The 14,078-nt window shown below is 44.9% G+C and overlaps 1 protein-coding gene across 4 annotated transcripts in view; it reads left to right on the top strand.

Moving 5' to 3' along the window:
* Positions 1-14,078, top strand: part of LOC144122121 (rifampicin phosphotransferase-like) — a 798,972-nt gene that overhangs the window by 574,887 nt on the left and 210,007 nt on the right. For 3 of the 4 annotated variants that reach the window (XM_077655660.1, XM_077655661.1, XM_077655658.1), the window contains exon 22: positions 443-549. In XM_077655660.1, the coding sequence (XP_077511786.1) occupies positions 443-549 (107 nt within the window). The remainder of the gene's footprint in view (positions 1-442; positions 550-14,078) is intronic. The other variant, XM_077655659.1, reaches the window with a different exon arrangement.

Raw genomic sequence — 14,078 nt, 5'->3', positions numbered from 1 at the left:
TGACCGAGTCACTAAGCGCTTAAGCAGCTGCTCTTCGAGCTGGTGTATTTAAATCTTTCTGCGTCCGTGTCGTTTCCTTTCGTTTACCAAAATTCTACTTTCTTTCAAAATAGGTACTGTTTATTTGATAACACTGTTACCTTCTCGCGCGTATACAACACAATATATGTATTGAAAACAATTTCGGTCCATTGGTATGCTCTCAAACGGTTTAAAAGCTTTTTGCCGCTTTATATTTTGTTATGGTATTATTAAATGAAACTGAACTTGCAGTCGTGTAAACTGCTTCGGCGCTATGTACCGGTTATTTATGCCGCGAAAGAATGAGATGAGGTGCAGTCACAACCTGTCGCTTTCTTCAGCCGGCCCATCAAAGGCATGCGACGTTTTCTTCTCGCCTTTTTCAAATGCCTCCTTATAAGCTTAGGGAATGGGCCCGCAGGCGCGGCCAGTGACTTCGCTTTTGCAGCCGACGGACGTGGAGCTGATGCACGAGCTGGATGATGGCTTCCGCACCACGCACGAGTGCCTGACCAAGGCCAACATCGGGTGAGACTGACTGCTGATTTCCATTCGCGGCAGCTCAACGGCATTCCTGCTATCCTTACAGATGTAGAGTACACTACACTGTGCTCTCGGCTAATGTACTGCTGGTGTTATAATTATTTCCTTGCGGCAACTGAGTGCCTACCATGGTACGATCTGTAGGGAAAAATACATGTCAATCAGTTAGCAAATGGCCGCCGCGGTGGCTCAGTGGTTATGGAGCTCGGCTGCTGACCCCAGAGACGCGGGTTTAACCCCGGCCGTGGCGGTTGAATGTCAATAGAGGAAAAATTCTAGAGGCCCGTGTACTGTGCGATCTCGTTGCACGTTAAAGAACCCCAGGTGGTCGAAATTTCCGGAGCCCTACACTGGGGCTTCCCTCGTAGCATGAGTCGCTTTGGGACGTTACATGAAACAAACCAACCAAACCAAGTTCATAAATGATTTTTGGCAGCAGTTCAATAGACTCATGCGACTAGGCATGAATAATGCTGTGATCCAGAGGCAGGTTCTGCATCACAGTGCAAGAAACGACCACGGTTTGCGTCGCAGTCCATTAGTCTTAATATATGCACGGCGCGCTCGCAATATGGAGCACCGGTACCGGGGTACGGCAGTTGCGCCATTTTGCAGGAGCGTCAATGTGCACTCCTCACACTGGCGCTGATTTCAATACAGACACCGCATTCGCCTGCTTTTATTTGCTATTAGTTTGAGGGCCGTATCATTATATATCTGATGTGGGACATTCACGTAATCACCTAATTTAGGGTGCTAGCACTTAGACATATACAAAGTTTATTGCGAGGAAGGTTAATATGATACACGCTAGCGAGCGCTTTGTAATTTAATGTACTCCATCGGGCACGCGAGATGCGCATGCACAGCTGCAAACTCATGGAAGCAGTGCTTCACTTGAGGTGTGTCGACTGTTGTTACAGCACAAATTGAAGCGATCAGTAATCAACTTCTTAATTGTTTCGACATAAATGCATCGTCAAAAAAGATGAGCACAATGAAAGGAAAACACTCTAGTATGACGAGCTTTTCAGCCAGTTGGTTGTTTAGCTTCGACATAACTGTAGTGCGAAAAAAGGCTAACACAAATGAAAGGAAAACACTGAAGACACGGACAATCGCAGCTGCGGCATCTTGTATGCCGCATTTGATAACTAGTGGAAGCACTGCAGTCATTGTTTTTGTTTTATTTAAGCCTTTGATTTAGTTTCATGATTGGTAATTTCGTTGACGGCGGTGGTGCAGGGTCCCTGATGGTAACTGTCATCAATACGATAAGTGCTTTGCAAAAAAAAGGAAAACATTCACAGACTGTATCGTCGTCGATATTAGACGTAAGCATGAAATGCACTGCAGGAAGGAAAGGCGTAGCGTAACCTTGGATGGGCTCGCAGGTACTGATAGCCGCATACGAGTCTTGTGGAGAGTCCCTCATATGCCACTCTTTACTTCAGCTTTTCTTCACGGGCGACAGCGCGCCTGGCTTTCTTTGCCGCTTTTTATGCATGGTAACCCGCGCGACCAGCGCTCGCCACGAGTCGAAGAGGAGATGATGCCAACACGTGCTGCACGGAACGCTTGGACCGCGGCCGCTTGATCCAAAGCGAGTGCGTTGCTTATCAACCGGCCGTGCTAGGACATTCACCGCGGCTGGACGCCGCCATCACCGCCTCCGCAGGCCACCACGTCGAAGAACAAAAAAAAAATCGAGCTGGTTACCGGCCGCGCTGATAGATGGCGCCAAGCGAGCTGAGTTCTAGGGTTCGCGTAAATTACCTAATAACCGCAATGGTAACCAGGGGTGGGCAGATTGTTCTTGCACTCACAAAGTGAACAAAGCAGGGGAAAGCCTCAGGTTGCTTGCCAACGTTTCGGGAAGAGGACTTGTATTCGTCTAGGCAAAGCGTTTATCGTTGGCGGGGTTTCAATAGGGCTTTCACTCCAAGGACGAATGCAAGGACGGCAAGTCTTGCGGCGCTGTCGCCTAGTTATTAATAAAGGCAGCGGAACGGGAAAAGTACCGCATTCGTTTTCTCTAGCCGCCGCGCGCGCTCCCGATTCGTTATCCGCGGTCACTAGGTCATTCTGCGCCATAAATGGTCCACTCGCTTCTTTCTCGCGGCCTTCGACACACAGATTGCTCGGAGCATTACCTACCACTTGCTCTTAGGGGCTGAGATAAGCGCGCACAGCATTTCGAGTCTCGTGTTAGCGCTTGTGCATTTGATGCCTGCATAAAGACATCGAAGAAAGCTTGGGTGCTCTGCTTTTGGGTGCGGAAATCGGGAATCGGGCAAAACGCTGTTTGGCATTCCCAGCAGAAAAAATGCTCCAAGCAACGACCTATATGGCTCCACAGAATCCGGCGGGAGAAATTTGTTTCTTCGAATACCCTTAGCAAAAACTAATACGTTTGGAATATACTTCGCGATATTTATAATGTATTTAAACATATTTCGTATTCAAGAATGCGCTAAAAATGTGCCGCAAATTGGTTCCTGAAATTTTATGCTTAGTATTCGAAATATATTCTTAAAATTTTGCAAAAAGACGTAACTTAATGCATGCTTCGAGCTCATTTCATATATGTGAAAAAATATGAAGGCGGTTTTATCATCTTGTCAATATTTTAAAAGCGTACTTTCGTAAATATGAAATTAATGCATTCGAAGTATACGCCACTTAAAGGGTGTTTCCAGCATGTTTCAAACACGTGAAAAAATATGTATGTGGTTTAAGCATCTGCAGAATGTATTAAAAGTGTACTTCCGTAAATATTGGCGAAAATAATGAAGCGCCGACCAAAAGGTGTTGTCAAGATGGGAGGACGTGTGAACAAGACTTCCGTGTGGAAGTCGAAACGTCCTTCCATCTTGACAACACCTTTTGGTCGGCGCTTCATTATTTTCGCCAATGTATTCACCCGACCAGACGAGATTTCGTCGAACCTTAGATTTCTTCCGTAAATATGAAATTAATTCGCCTCATGTATGCTTCAATTTTAACAAACTGGCAGTCTTTTTAAACATATTTGAAGCACAATTTTAGCTTCCGTAGAACAATCTAGTGCTCCTAATTGTGTTGCGAGAAATGGCCTTTGCATGTTGGCAATATATTGAAAGGGTACTTTCGCAAATACGCCATTAATGCCTCCAAAGTACACTTCAATTCTAACGAATGAGCTGTCGGCGTAAACGTATTTGCAGCACACTTCAAGCTGCCGTTGAATAGTTAGCGCTCGAAATCACGTTTCGGGAAATGACATGTTGGCAACGCATTTAAAGTGTACTTTCGTAAATACGAAATTACTTCGTGCGTAGTATACTGCAACTTTAAGAAATGAGTGGTCCGCGTCAGCACACTTCAAGCTGCCGTGGAACAACGTAGTGCTCGAAATCACGTTTCCGGGAACACTGAAAACTCTCCCTTTTCGTCCATTCGTTTATGTTAACTTCTAGCAGAAACGCAATCACCACTTATTTAAATTAAGTGTAGACAGCGGGCTAGCACTGTACCGGCAAGGGCGCCATGCGAACCTCCGGGCCCGAGCATGCCAGCGGAAAGGACACCGACTGGCAGGGCCGACCGGCTCCCATAGACGCTCATGTATTTGTTGGTTGACAGTTCGACTCCTGACCGATGCCTGACGTAAGTGAGGACTCACAATTCGGTTCTAGATAGACCGCAGATTCGAACGCGGCCACTCCGACGCTTGTGCGACAATTTGGGAGCCCGCAGTCTATGCGCGGAAAGCGCCTCACCGGGCAAGATAATGTGTCCACTCACGAGGGACATATATAAGCCAAGCCAAGTATTAGGCTTGTCGGAGGAGTTCGTGTTTGCTGACGTCAATTTCCGTCGTCATTTCCTGCGTGGCGACATCTTTCACATTCAGGTCCCGTCACGTGACCATGCATTGGCATAGACTTCTTGATGACAACGCGTTTTCTCTCGGATTGTCTGCCTCGTGATGCTTTTAACCAGTTCAGTCATTACTTCTGCTGCTGACAACATTGATCAATATTATCCGGTGAATCCGACTAGCCAACCTTCTGTAAGCCGAGCCGAATGAATGTATTGGTAATGTAATAATTGTGTATTTTTAGTATACCTTTAATGTATTTATTTTGTATTTTAGTATATATTTAATGTGTAATAAATATACTAAGCGGACAGAAAATGCATTTTTGATGCATTTGTAAGAATGTTTAGAATAGTACTATTAGCATAATTAGAAAGCATTCATACTGCAGCTTAAGCATAGGGACAAAAAATGCGAAATAAATACAAACTTAATAAATGCGTTCGAAATGCATTTTAGCACAGCTTTTTTCGTTAAGGGTATACTCACCATATATACCCACACCACCATACATACATACATGATTGACATTTCATGTGCACTCTTGGACACATGGTCTTTCTCCAACTTCTGCCCACTCCCCTTAGGTGGCAAAGAAGGCTTTCGGCTTAATAAATGCAAAGGTCGGAGCGCACACGCACTGCGCTTCTCACATTTTTTTCGCGACAGTACGCGTGATGCATACGCAAGTAAAAATTCAGAGGAGCACGTCAGTCTGCTTACGTGCAATAATGCGAAAGCTTTTGCGCCTTCTTACGGACTGTTTGTGATTATTTTAAGCGCCCAGGCCAAATTTTGAGGTCCCCGTCATGTTTTTCGCGACAAATTAGGTTGAACATCGATTTTGGTGAAAATCGGTGGAAGTCAAATTTTTGTGAGGATGGGCCAAATCTGTGAGTGGATCGAGCCAAATTTGGAGGTCGTTATCATGTTTGCGGTAGTAAAATTAGGTTGACATCGATTTTGGTCCAAATTTGCCTAGGTCAAATTTTAGGGATAGGTGGCCCAAATTTGCAAGCGGTCCGGGCCAAATTTCGAGGTCGTCATCATGTTCGCCGTAGTGAAATTGTGTTGGACATCGATTTTGGTCCAAATTAGTCGAGGGCAACTTTCAGAGGAGGGTGGGCCAAATTTGGGAGCGGTCCGGGCCAAACTTGCAGGTCTTCGTGTTCGCCGTAGTCGACCTAGGTTGGACATCGATTATGGTGCAAATCAGTGGAAGTCGAATTTCTGTGCCGGGTTAGCCAAATTTGGGAGTGGCTCGAACCAAATTTTGAGGTCACCGTTGTGTCCGCGGTAGTGAAATTTGATTGGACATCGGATTTGGCCCACATCGGACAAGGTCAAATTCCTCTCCTTACTTACCTTCTAATGTACGAGTGACACATCCGGTCACACAGCCGCGGACAGATTTTCGTTCCATGAGGCTTCGGCTTTAATTATTACAGTCTTTTTTCGCCTAATTAGGAAGTGAACAACGGCATGCTTCATTGATTGCTGTAAACTCACGCACAATTCGGAAAACTTAATTTAGTCTGTATAAAATGCACAGCGCGCGGCCGTCGCTTCAGCAGCGCTGGACTAAATATGGCGGCGGGTCGGCGTCTCGGGCGATGGTTGCGGTACCTTTCCCGTTCCAGTGACTTTTGTTATCAAGTGTCCCCAGGACTGCGCATGTACCTCTTGGGATGCAGGACAAAACAGGTTCCTTCGAACAGCGCGATAGCTTCGCCCACCATGGGAACTAGACGCTTTCGCTCACGCATGTGCTGCTCCGGCGGCATCACTGCACATAGGCCGGACTGAAAGCGTTGCCAAAGTTCAATTAGGTTCGCCTCCATGTTCTCTTCCGTTCTGGCGCCAAGGTCACAAATAGCGCGCCGACAACGGGAGCATTGCATGCTTAAAGAACCTTCTACAGAAGCTCATAGCAAACCCGCAGTACACGACCAGCTCCAACTGTGTTCGGTCCCTTTGGCCAACGCATGTGTACCCTGCGGCAAGCTTGGCCCATTTCAGCTATCAGAGACGATACGCCGTCGGTTCTAACCAACGGTGCTCCGCGGGTTTTGCTTTGCCGTTTGCGGCCCGGAATTTAAAACCTCATAGGAATAACAGGAAAACGGCTTTCATCCAACAGCTCGACGGTCAGCTGTTTGTAACACGATCGGTTTTCACCACTGTGACATTACAGTTGCAGAAATAGTGTTCTACGGGGCACAAGGTGCCATGAAAGAACAGCACGCGATAAAACAGCATGCGCCAGAACAGCGCACAAAAAACAGCACAGCGACAAATCACCACAAGGAAAAAGGGCACAGCGACAAAACGGCACAGGGAAAAAACAGCAACGCGACAAAACAGCACAGGGAAAATATAGCACGCATCAGAACAGGACGCCCGACAAAACGGCACAGCGACAAAACAGCAAGATGGCATAAGAGCACAGGGAAAAAACAGCACGACGATAAAAACGCACAACGGAGTACGGTGCAGCGCTGCTGGAGGGGCGAACTATCATAGCGATAAATCACAACACATGCGGCAGCAGCGTGTGGAGTTAACGAGTGCTCGTTTTACAGACTCAGTAAGGAATTGCGCAGGGTAATATTCGAAATCGAATAATAGACTTTTTTATGGTGGGTAATGGAATGGTTAATGCTGAGGAAGCTGTTCTGAAAGGACCATGCAGTTCTGCGTATTGACCACCATGGTGCTGAATTTTGGCAAATACGTCCGACGTAGGGTTCTGGGTGTAATAAAAGATATGTTTCTTCAGAACTCTCGCTGTCGGCAATTCAATCTTCAGCAATTTTGTTTGGATCGAGCTACGGGGCCTTCATACACTGAAAATATCCAGTATGCGATGCTTATTTTTAACGATCGCAGGATTGCACGAGCCGAACCTATCCTATCCTAAAGCACACAGGTGGGAGTCTACTGAAGCATAGTTTAGGATTACCACAGAGCAGATGTCCGGGCCATTTTCTCTCTCAGTTGCTAAGATTTTCTTACATAACACAGAAAGAGACTAGGTCGTTGAAGGCAAGATAACAAGAATTACATAACCACTAGTCCTGCCATATGTACCGTCCAAGCAACGCTGTTCCTCAATAAATGAGCCTGCCCTGTTTTTTAAAGTCAACAAAACGAGCTATCGCTAACTCCAAAGATCGTTGCCGCACGTGTTGGTATTTACCGTTTGTGGTTATGGCCATGATAGTTCACCCCTCTAGCAGCAGTGCACCGCACTCCTATGTGCTATTTTGTCGTCGTGCTGTTATTTTCCTGCGCTCTTCTGTCGTCATGCTGCTATTTCGCTGCGCTGTTTTGTCGCTGTGCCATTTTGTCCGGCACGCAGTTTTCACGCGTGCTGTTATGTCGCCATGGTGTTTTTTACTTGTGCTGTTTTGTCGCTGTGGCGTTTTTCTTCTTTGCTGTTTTGTCGCTGTGTTCCTTTTGTGCGCTGTTTTGACGCATGCTGTTTTGACGTGAGCTGTTCTTTTGTGTCTCCGATGGGGACAAATATAACTGATGTCCCCTCCGAATTTCGAACCGTGCCACACTGCATGCGCGCCCAACTTACGATTCACACCTGGTTTCGAGATCACTGCGCCGGTCTGGCGTACATTATCACCGTGCATAGCGTGTGGTGGCTCCACTCCCCGAACTATCCAGCACTTCATAACTGGTGACCTCGGACAGAACTGTGTCAGTCAACCTGACAAGCACTGTGCGCGCGGCCGTCCCACTGACACGCACTGAGATATGCGCTGTGCCTTCCTTTCCCTCACCCAGTCCTCACACAAGTCATGCGACCCTTCTGGCTGCATATGCTGCGTGACGGAAAATTAGAAGGGGTTCTTTTCTTCGTCACCACCACGAGCGCCTGTCTGAGTGGTCTGACACGGTGTCAGAAGGGGGATCAATGCCGGCTTCGATGAGGCACCACAACAGCACTGTCAACAAGGGGATGACCATAAGCTGCTGCAACAAGAGCAAGTCGTCCCGGTGGCAGGCGACAAGCAACACTTCGAAATGGCGAGAATAAGCCTCCGAGGCCCTTTGACTTCAAGAACGTCGCGGACTAGCCCGCATGGATGGAAGAATTTGACGACTACAGATTCGCCTCCGGACAACACGAGATGCCAGCCGAAGTTCAAGTAAAAACTCTTCTCTATAGAATGGGCAGAAAGACGCGGGAGGTTCTTCGATCACTAAATATCAAAGATGAAGTAATTGGAGACCTCAGCTTCTTAAAGTCAAAGTTTCAGAGCCACTTTGTCCACACCAAGAATACAGTCTACGACAGTGCTCGCTTTAATCAACGCCATGAGCAGCTGGGCGAAATAGTAGACCAGCTCACAACCGAGCTAAACAGGCTAGCAGACAGATGCGAGTTCAAAGACTTGAATGACCACTTAATAAGAGACAGGTTTGTAGTCGGTCTACGGGATGAGGCTATATCGGAAGAACTACAAATGGGTCCGAAGCTCACACTAAACACGGCTTTTGCAAAAGCGCTTACGAGCGAAAGGGTGAAGAAACTGCAAGCCGATCTAAAAGGCGACTGTACGGTCCCGGAAGCTTGTGTCGGCGCTGTTAACGAGGAAAGCCGGGGGAAAGAGAGCATTTTCACGCTACAGAAGAATGCTTATCGTCAAAAGAGGTGCAGCTTCTGCGCCGGTCCGTCTCATCCGAGAAGCAGTCGCCCAGCTCTACACGAAAGGTGCAGGTTCTGCCGAAAGTTGGGCCTCTTCGAAAAAGCGTGCCGAAAAAAGCAGGCAGACAGGAATCTCAACGCATTGCCGAACCTGATAAGAAATTCCTTGGCATGGCCGAGCAATCACAGGACAGAGCGTCTGCGCACTTGGCCAAAGTACTGATAAACGACCACGAGGATGTCATGAAAGTATATACTGGAGCAGAAGTGACTGTCGTAGATGAAAAGTTTCCTACCACGTTCCCTGGACCAAGCACGCGATCTGATCGGGCCGATCAATGCAAGCATCCATACAATCAGAAAATTTGATGCTGAAGTAGTTTGGAAAGAAAACCGTTCGCAGCAAACTATTTCCGTCGTGCAAAACTTGCGCACGCCCTTGATGGGATTGCCAGCTACAAAAACCCTAGGAATCGTACACTTTCTAGATGAATGGCTGACTGCTGACGACATCGTAAGCATGTATCCTAAGGTATTACAAGAGACAGGGTCCATATCAGGAGAACATACAATACGCCTCGTGCCGAATGCAGTCCCGTACGTTGCGTCTACACCCCGGCGGATACCTATACCCATGAAAGAAAGGGTCAAGGAAGACTTGGAAAAGCTAGAACGAGAAGGAATGATAAAAAAGGTTTAAGAGGTGACAGAATGGTGCGCGCCTATTGTCCCCGAAATGAAGCTGTCTGGAGCAGTAAGAATCTGTGTTGACTGAACGCAGCTGAACCAGTTTGTGTACGACGGGAGCACTATCAGCTACCAACGGTGGAGCAAGTCATGGGGAGGTTTCCGGAAGCTAAGGTATTCTCTAAACTGGACGCGAATTCCGGATTCTACCAAATACGGCTTTCCAAAGGGTGTCAAGAGTTGACTACACACTAAACACAAATCAACCCAGATGGGTGTTTTTGGCTTTTCCTCTAGCATCCTCCTAAATCAGGGTTCGACGTACACTGTTAGACTTGGGGTAGATTTCAACCCCCCAAAATACGGAGGACTTACGGTTGGCGAAGGGAGCAGATTTGGTGCAGATTTTTACACCAAAAAATACGAAGCACTTCTGGTTAGCAATGGGAGGTTTCAGCCGCGGCGATACGCTGAGCGGTGGCTGCGGTGTCGTGTGTATGCAGGCGCCATGATTTCGCAACGCCGGCATCCAGGAGGAGGATATGATGACAGCGGTCCGTTTTTCTATATTGCATTTTTGCTCTTTCTCACAGGGCTGCTAGAACTGCTAACTATATAGGCGGAACGGTGCTAGTTCGTTAATCATAATAATCAGGTTAGAAAGTACTTTTTAATCATGAACAAAGCCCAATCGAACTTCAATGTTGAGATATAACAACTAGCCCCGTTCTGTCCATGCCGTTACAAAGTAGTACTGTAAGGAACAGGGCAAAAACGCTGGATACAAAGTGCATCGGACCGCTGTCTTCACCTCCTCCTGGATGCCTGCTTTGCACGATTGTGGCGCCATGCATACACACAACGTCGCAGTCACGTCGCAGCGTATTGCCGTACATCGCGGAAACAAAACGAGACCAGCGGCGGCGGCGGCAAGGAATCGTCTTTAATCTGACTTCGCTGTGTAAAATACACGTCTGTGAAAAATACACAAACCATGGCTCTGGCGCTAGCCAAAAGTATCTTGACGGAGTGGTTCGCAATGGGCACGAAAAGCAGAGTTGGGGAGTAGGCAGGCAATGAAACTGAAAACAAGACCGTGTTAACGGATCTACGTGCCAAATTCCTGCAACGCATTTTTTCTTCTCGTAAAAGTATACCATCTCTTCTTCGCTGTGGTCCAAAAACCGAATCGCTAAAGTTAAAGAACCTGAATGATGCACAAGCCACTTGCGGGCAGCTCCACATTGGGCAAATAATGTTTGCTATCTCTCTGCCTTTAGAAGGTTTTAAAAGAATGCATTTTTATATTGTATCCTTAAAATTCGTTTTTTACTGTCCCTTGTTTTTGCAGTCCATAATGGACCTTTTTAAAGAAAATTTTGAATTCCGTGCTCCACTCGCGCATTGAAAATATTTTTCGAGCACTATATTCATCCAGTCTATAAGTCCTCAAAATCGATAAAAGTAAAAGGATTCACAGTAAGGATTACACAAAAACATGGCATATAGCTTGTGCTCCGTGGTTTTATTTTCGAACAAAAATATAGTTCTTGGATTTTACCTTCAAAGTGCAAGGTAGCTGTGTAAGTTTGTTCGACATCTTGTTTCGGAGACTGCAGTTTCAGGTACTTTACAAAACATTGTTACTAGCACGTCCTCAAAACACTGTTCGCAATTTACCTTGTGCATGCGACTTACATTCATACCATTGAATGTTAGAAAACACTGAATTACACAGACCACCGTTACAAAGAGCACTGGATTATCACAAATGTCAGTTAACCTACACACATTTCTGAAATATTAACACCAGCAGCATTAAAAGGCTGCTTAACATGTCAAGCTTATTCAATTGAAAAGAAATTGAAGAGCCTGCGTAAAGTAAACAAAAGGTCACGAAGACCTGTGATTACAAATTCATTTTTTTAAATGGAGGAAAATAAACAACATTTGAAACCACAATTCTTGGAGAGGTATTAGAGATCGGGACTAACTTGAAATCAGCACCTAAATTAATCAAAATGATACAATAGAAAATCTTGAAAACAATGCAGAGTTGACTTGAAAACTTCTTCGCTACACTTCAGGCTAACTGGTGCTGTCAGATGAGATCAGCTAAAAAATTTTATGCACCAGACAATTCCCAGTGGCTAATTCCAAGTGGCTAAATTCAAGATGCACATTAAAAACTACAGTAAAAGAAATACTAAACATACAGCCTAAAGCATCCCACTAAATCTACCGTAAAATATCACAGGTATCCAACCTCTAACATTTGTGTTTGTACTTGAGATACACATAGGACGAACATAACCTTAGAAAATGTATAAAATACATTCAATTTAACACACAATCACATAAAAACAACACAAAACAAAACTTTACACTCAATATATGAAGGCCTATATAGGCTCTAGAGAAAGTTTATGTGCCCGAAAAATATGTTAGCCACCCATTTGAAGGAGCCTGTCGCCAATAAAATCCAGCACTCATAACTTATATGGAAAAATTAGAGTACAAAAACACATGCACACATGCTATCAATCTAGCTAACAAGTAATGACTAATGCTGAAACACAAGGAATTAGTCTAACATGTATTACCAGACTGTGCGCACTACAAGCAAAGCAAAAACACATGGGCTAAGATCAAAGCGATAAGGACACAGGCATTCTTTTTGATCAGGAGAAAGGCATTCATCACCTTCACTTTAGCACGAAGTGAAGAAAAATTCCAGAAAAGTTTCCATGGCAACTGATCAGATTAAGGACTAGTAACTTTGAGATTAAATAAGTAATTGAATTTCTGAAGACCTGTGTCTAAGCACATATTTGCTTGAAAAATTAATTGTTCACCAAATCCATTATCACTATTATTTTTTTCTAATTAAAGGATATGTATATATGTTAGCAAATGTGTCATGTTGCAGAACGGTAAGTCTATAAAAAATACAAAATGCTGACAGTGCTCCCAGGAAGCTGTCTGAGCTGGATGCAAAAAGATAAAAACCATGATTAGCCCATGCATGGAAAAGAAACCAGTGGGGTGATGATTCTTAGGGTCAATGAAATATTGCTGTTTATGTTTCTCATGCTGCCACATAACGCAAGTACAGCATTTGTGAAAGTTTAGAGCCCAAGGAATTCACATCTGAGCCTTTTGTGCATCGCTAGTATTCCAGATCTCTTGAAGGTACAGAAAATGTTGCCCTGACAACCGTGAATGCTGGACATCGATGGATGCTCAGTGGCCTTGTTACATGGCTTAGAAGCCAAACTCTTTGGCTCTGTACTTTTTGACAAAGGCTATACATAAGTTTTCTCCCATATTCATGCTGATATTATTTCCATTTTTCTTCACTATGGCCAACTGTATCATGTTAACATTGATAAGCTATAGCTGCACAGTTTGTGTTCCACTACCAGTTTTCCAAACAACACTAAAAAACTAGACATGTAAAACGTGTACAGGCGGATAAAAGATGCAACTGTGAAGGAAAGACGAAGTGGTTTTTAAAAACTGATGAGCTCAATATCATAGAACCGTGGTTTATTTTAAGCCAAGTCTCTAAAAGCACTCTCAAGAAAAATCAGCAGACAGATTGCTTTCTTTAGATATTCCAAACGGAACACCCAGAAGGCTGCAAACAGCAGAATCCCCACAGAAGCGATGAGGTTTTCACTACAAGGTGATGGCCAATGAACTGGAAAACTGCGCCTTGATAGGTGAGGAGGCATGCTAGCTGTGTGCTTGGTCCTGCAAAATTAAAAAGGAAATATCATTACATTTCTAACACTTGTAGAAGTGTAAAGAAATACTGTCGCATTTCAGTGTATTGCACATTATGACTACACTATCCTAGGGATGAATTCATGAGGGGGTGGTCTCCTCTCCTCAAAGTGAGAAGTTTTACATAGAAAAACCGTGGTTAACTCAATTTTTTTCAAGAATAAAGTCAAAGAAATGCAAGGTTCAAAAATGTCACTGACCGATTTTTAAAGATAACGGTAACCAGGCTAATGTACTTAGAGCTATCAACACTGTCTAGCTTCTACTTCGTTGCCCACCACAATGTTCAGGAGACCTTGGTGACAAGTTTTGTATCAAAACTTTTTCATTCATAATTCGCTAGTATGGAGAAACCACTTTGCCAGAATTTTTCTCGAAAACCAAAGTGTCCATATTACAGAGGCGCGACTGTACATATGATTTGTCCATTAGAGACATGATCACATTTAGTGGGTCACCACAACTATGCAAAAGTTAAACAAAATGCTGCAATGGCCTCCCTACCAAACATTT

This window comes from Amblyomma americanum, chromosome 2 (genome assembly GCF_052857255.1).
Source record: "Amblyomma americanum isolate KBUSLIRL-KWMA chromosome 2, ASM5285725v1, whole genome shotgun sequence".
Classification (NCBI taxonomy): Eukaryota; Metazoa; Arthropoda; class Arachnida; order Ixodida; family Ixodidae; genus Amblyomma; species Amblyomma americanum.
The sequence above is the reverse complement of the archived record's forward strand: the minus strand, read 5'-3'. Positions and strand labels throughout refer to the sequence as shown.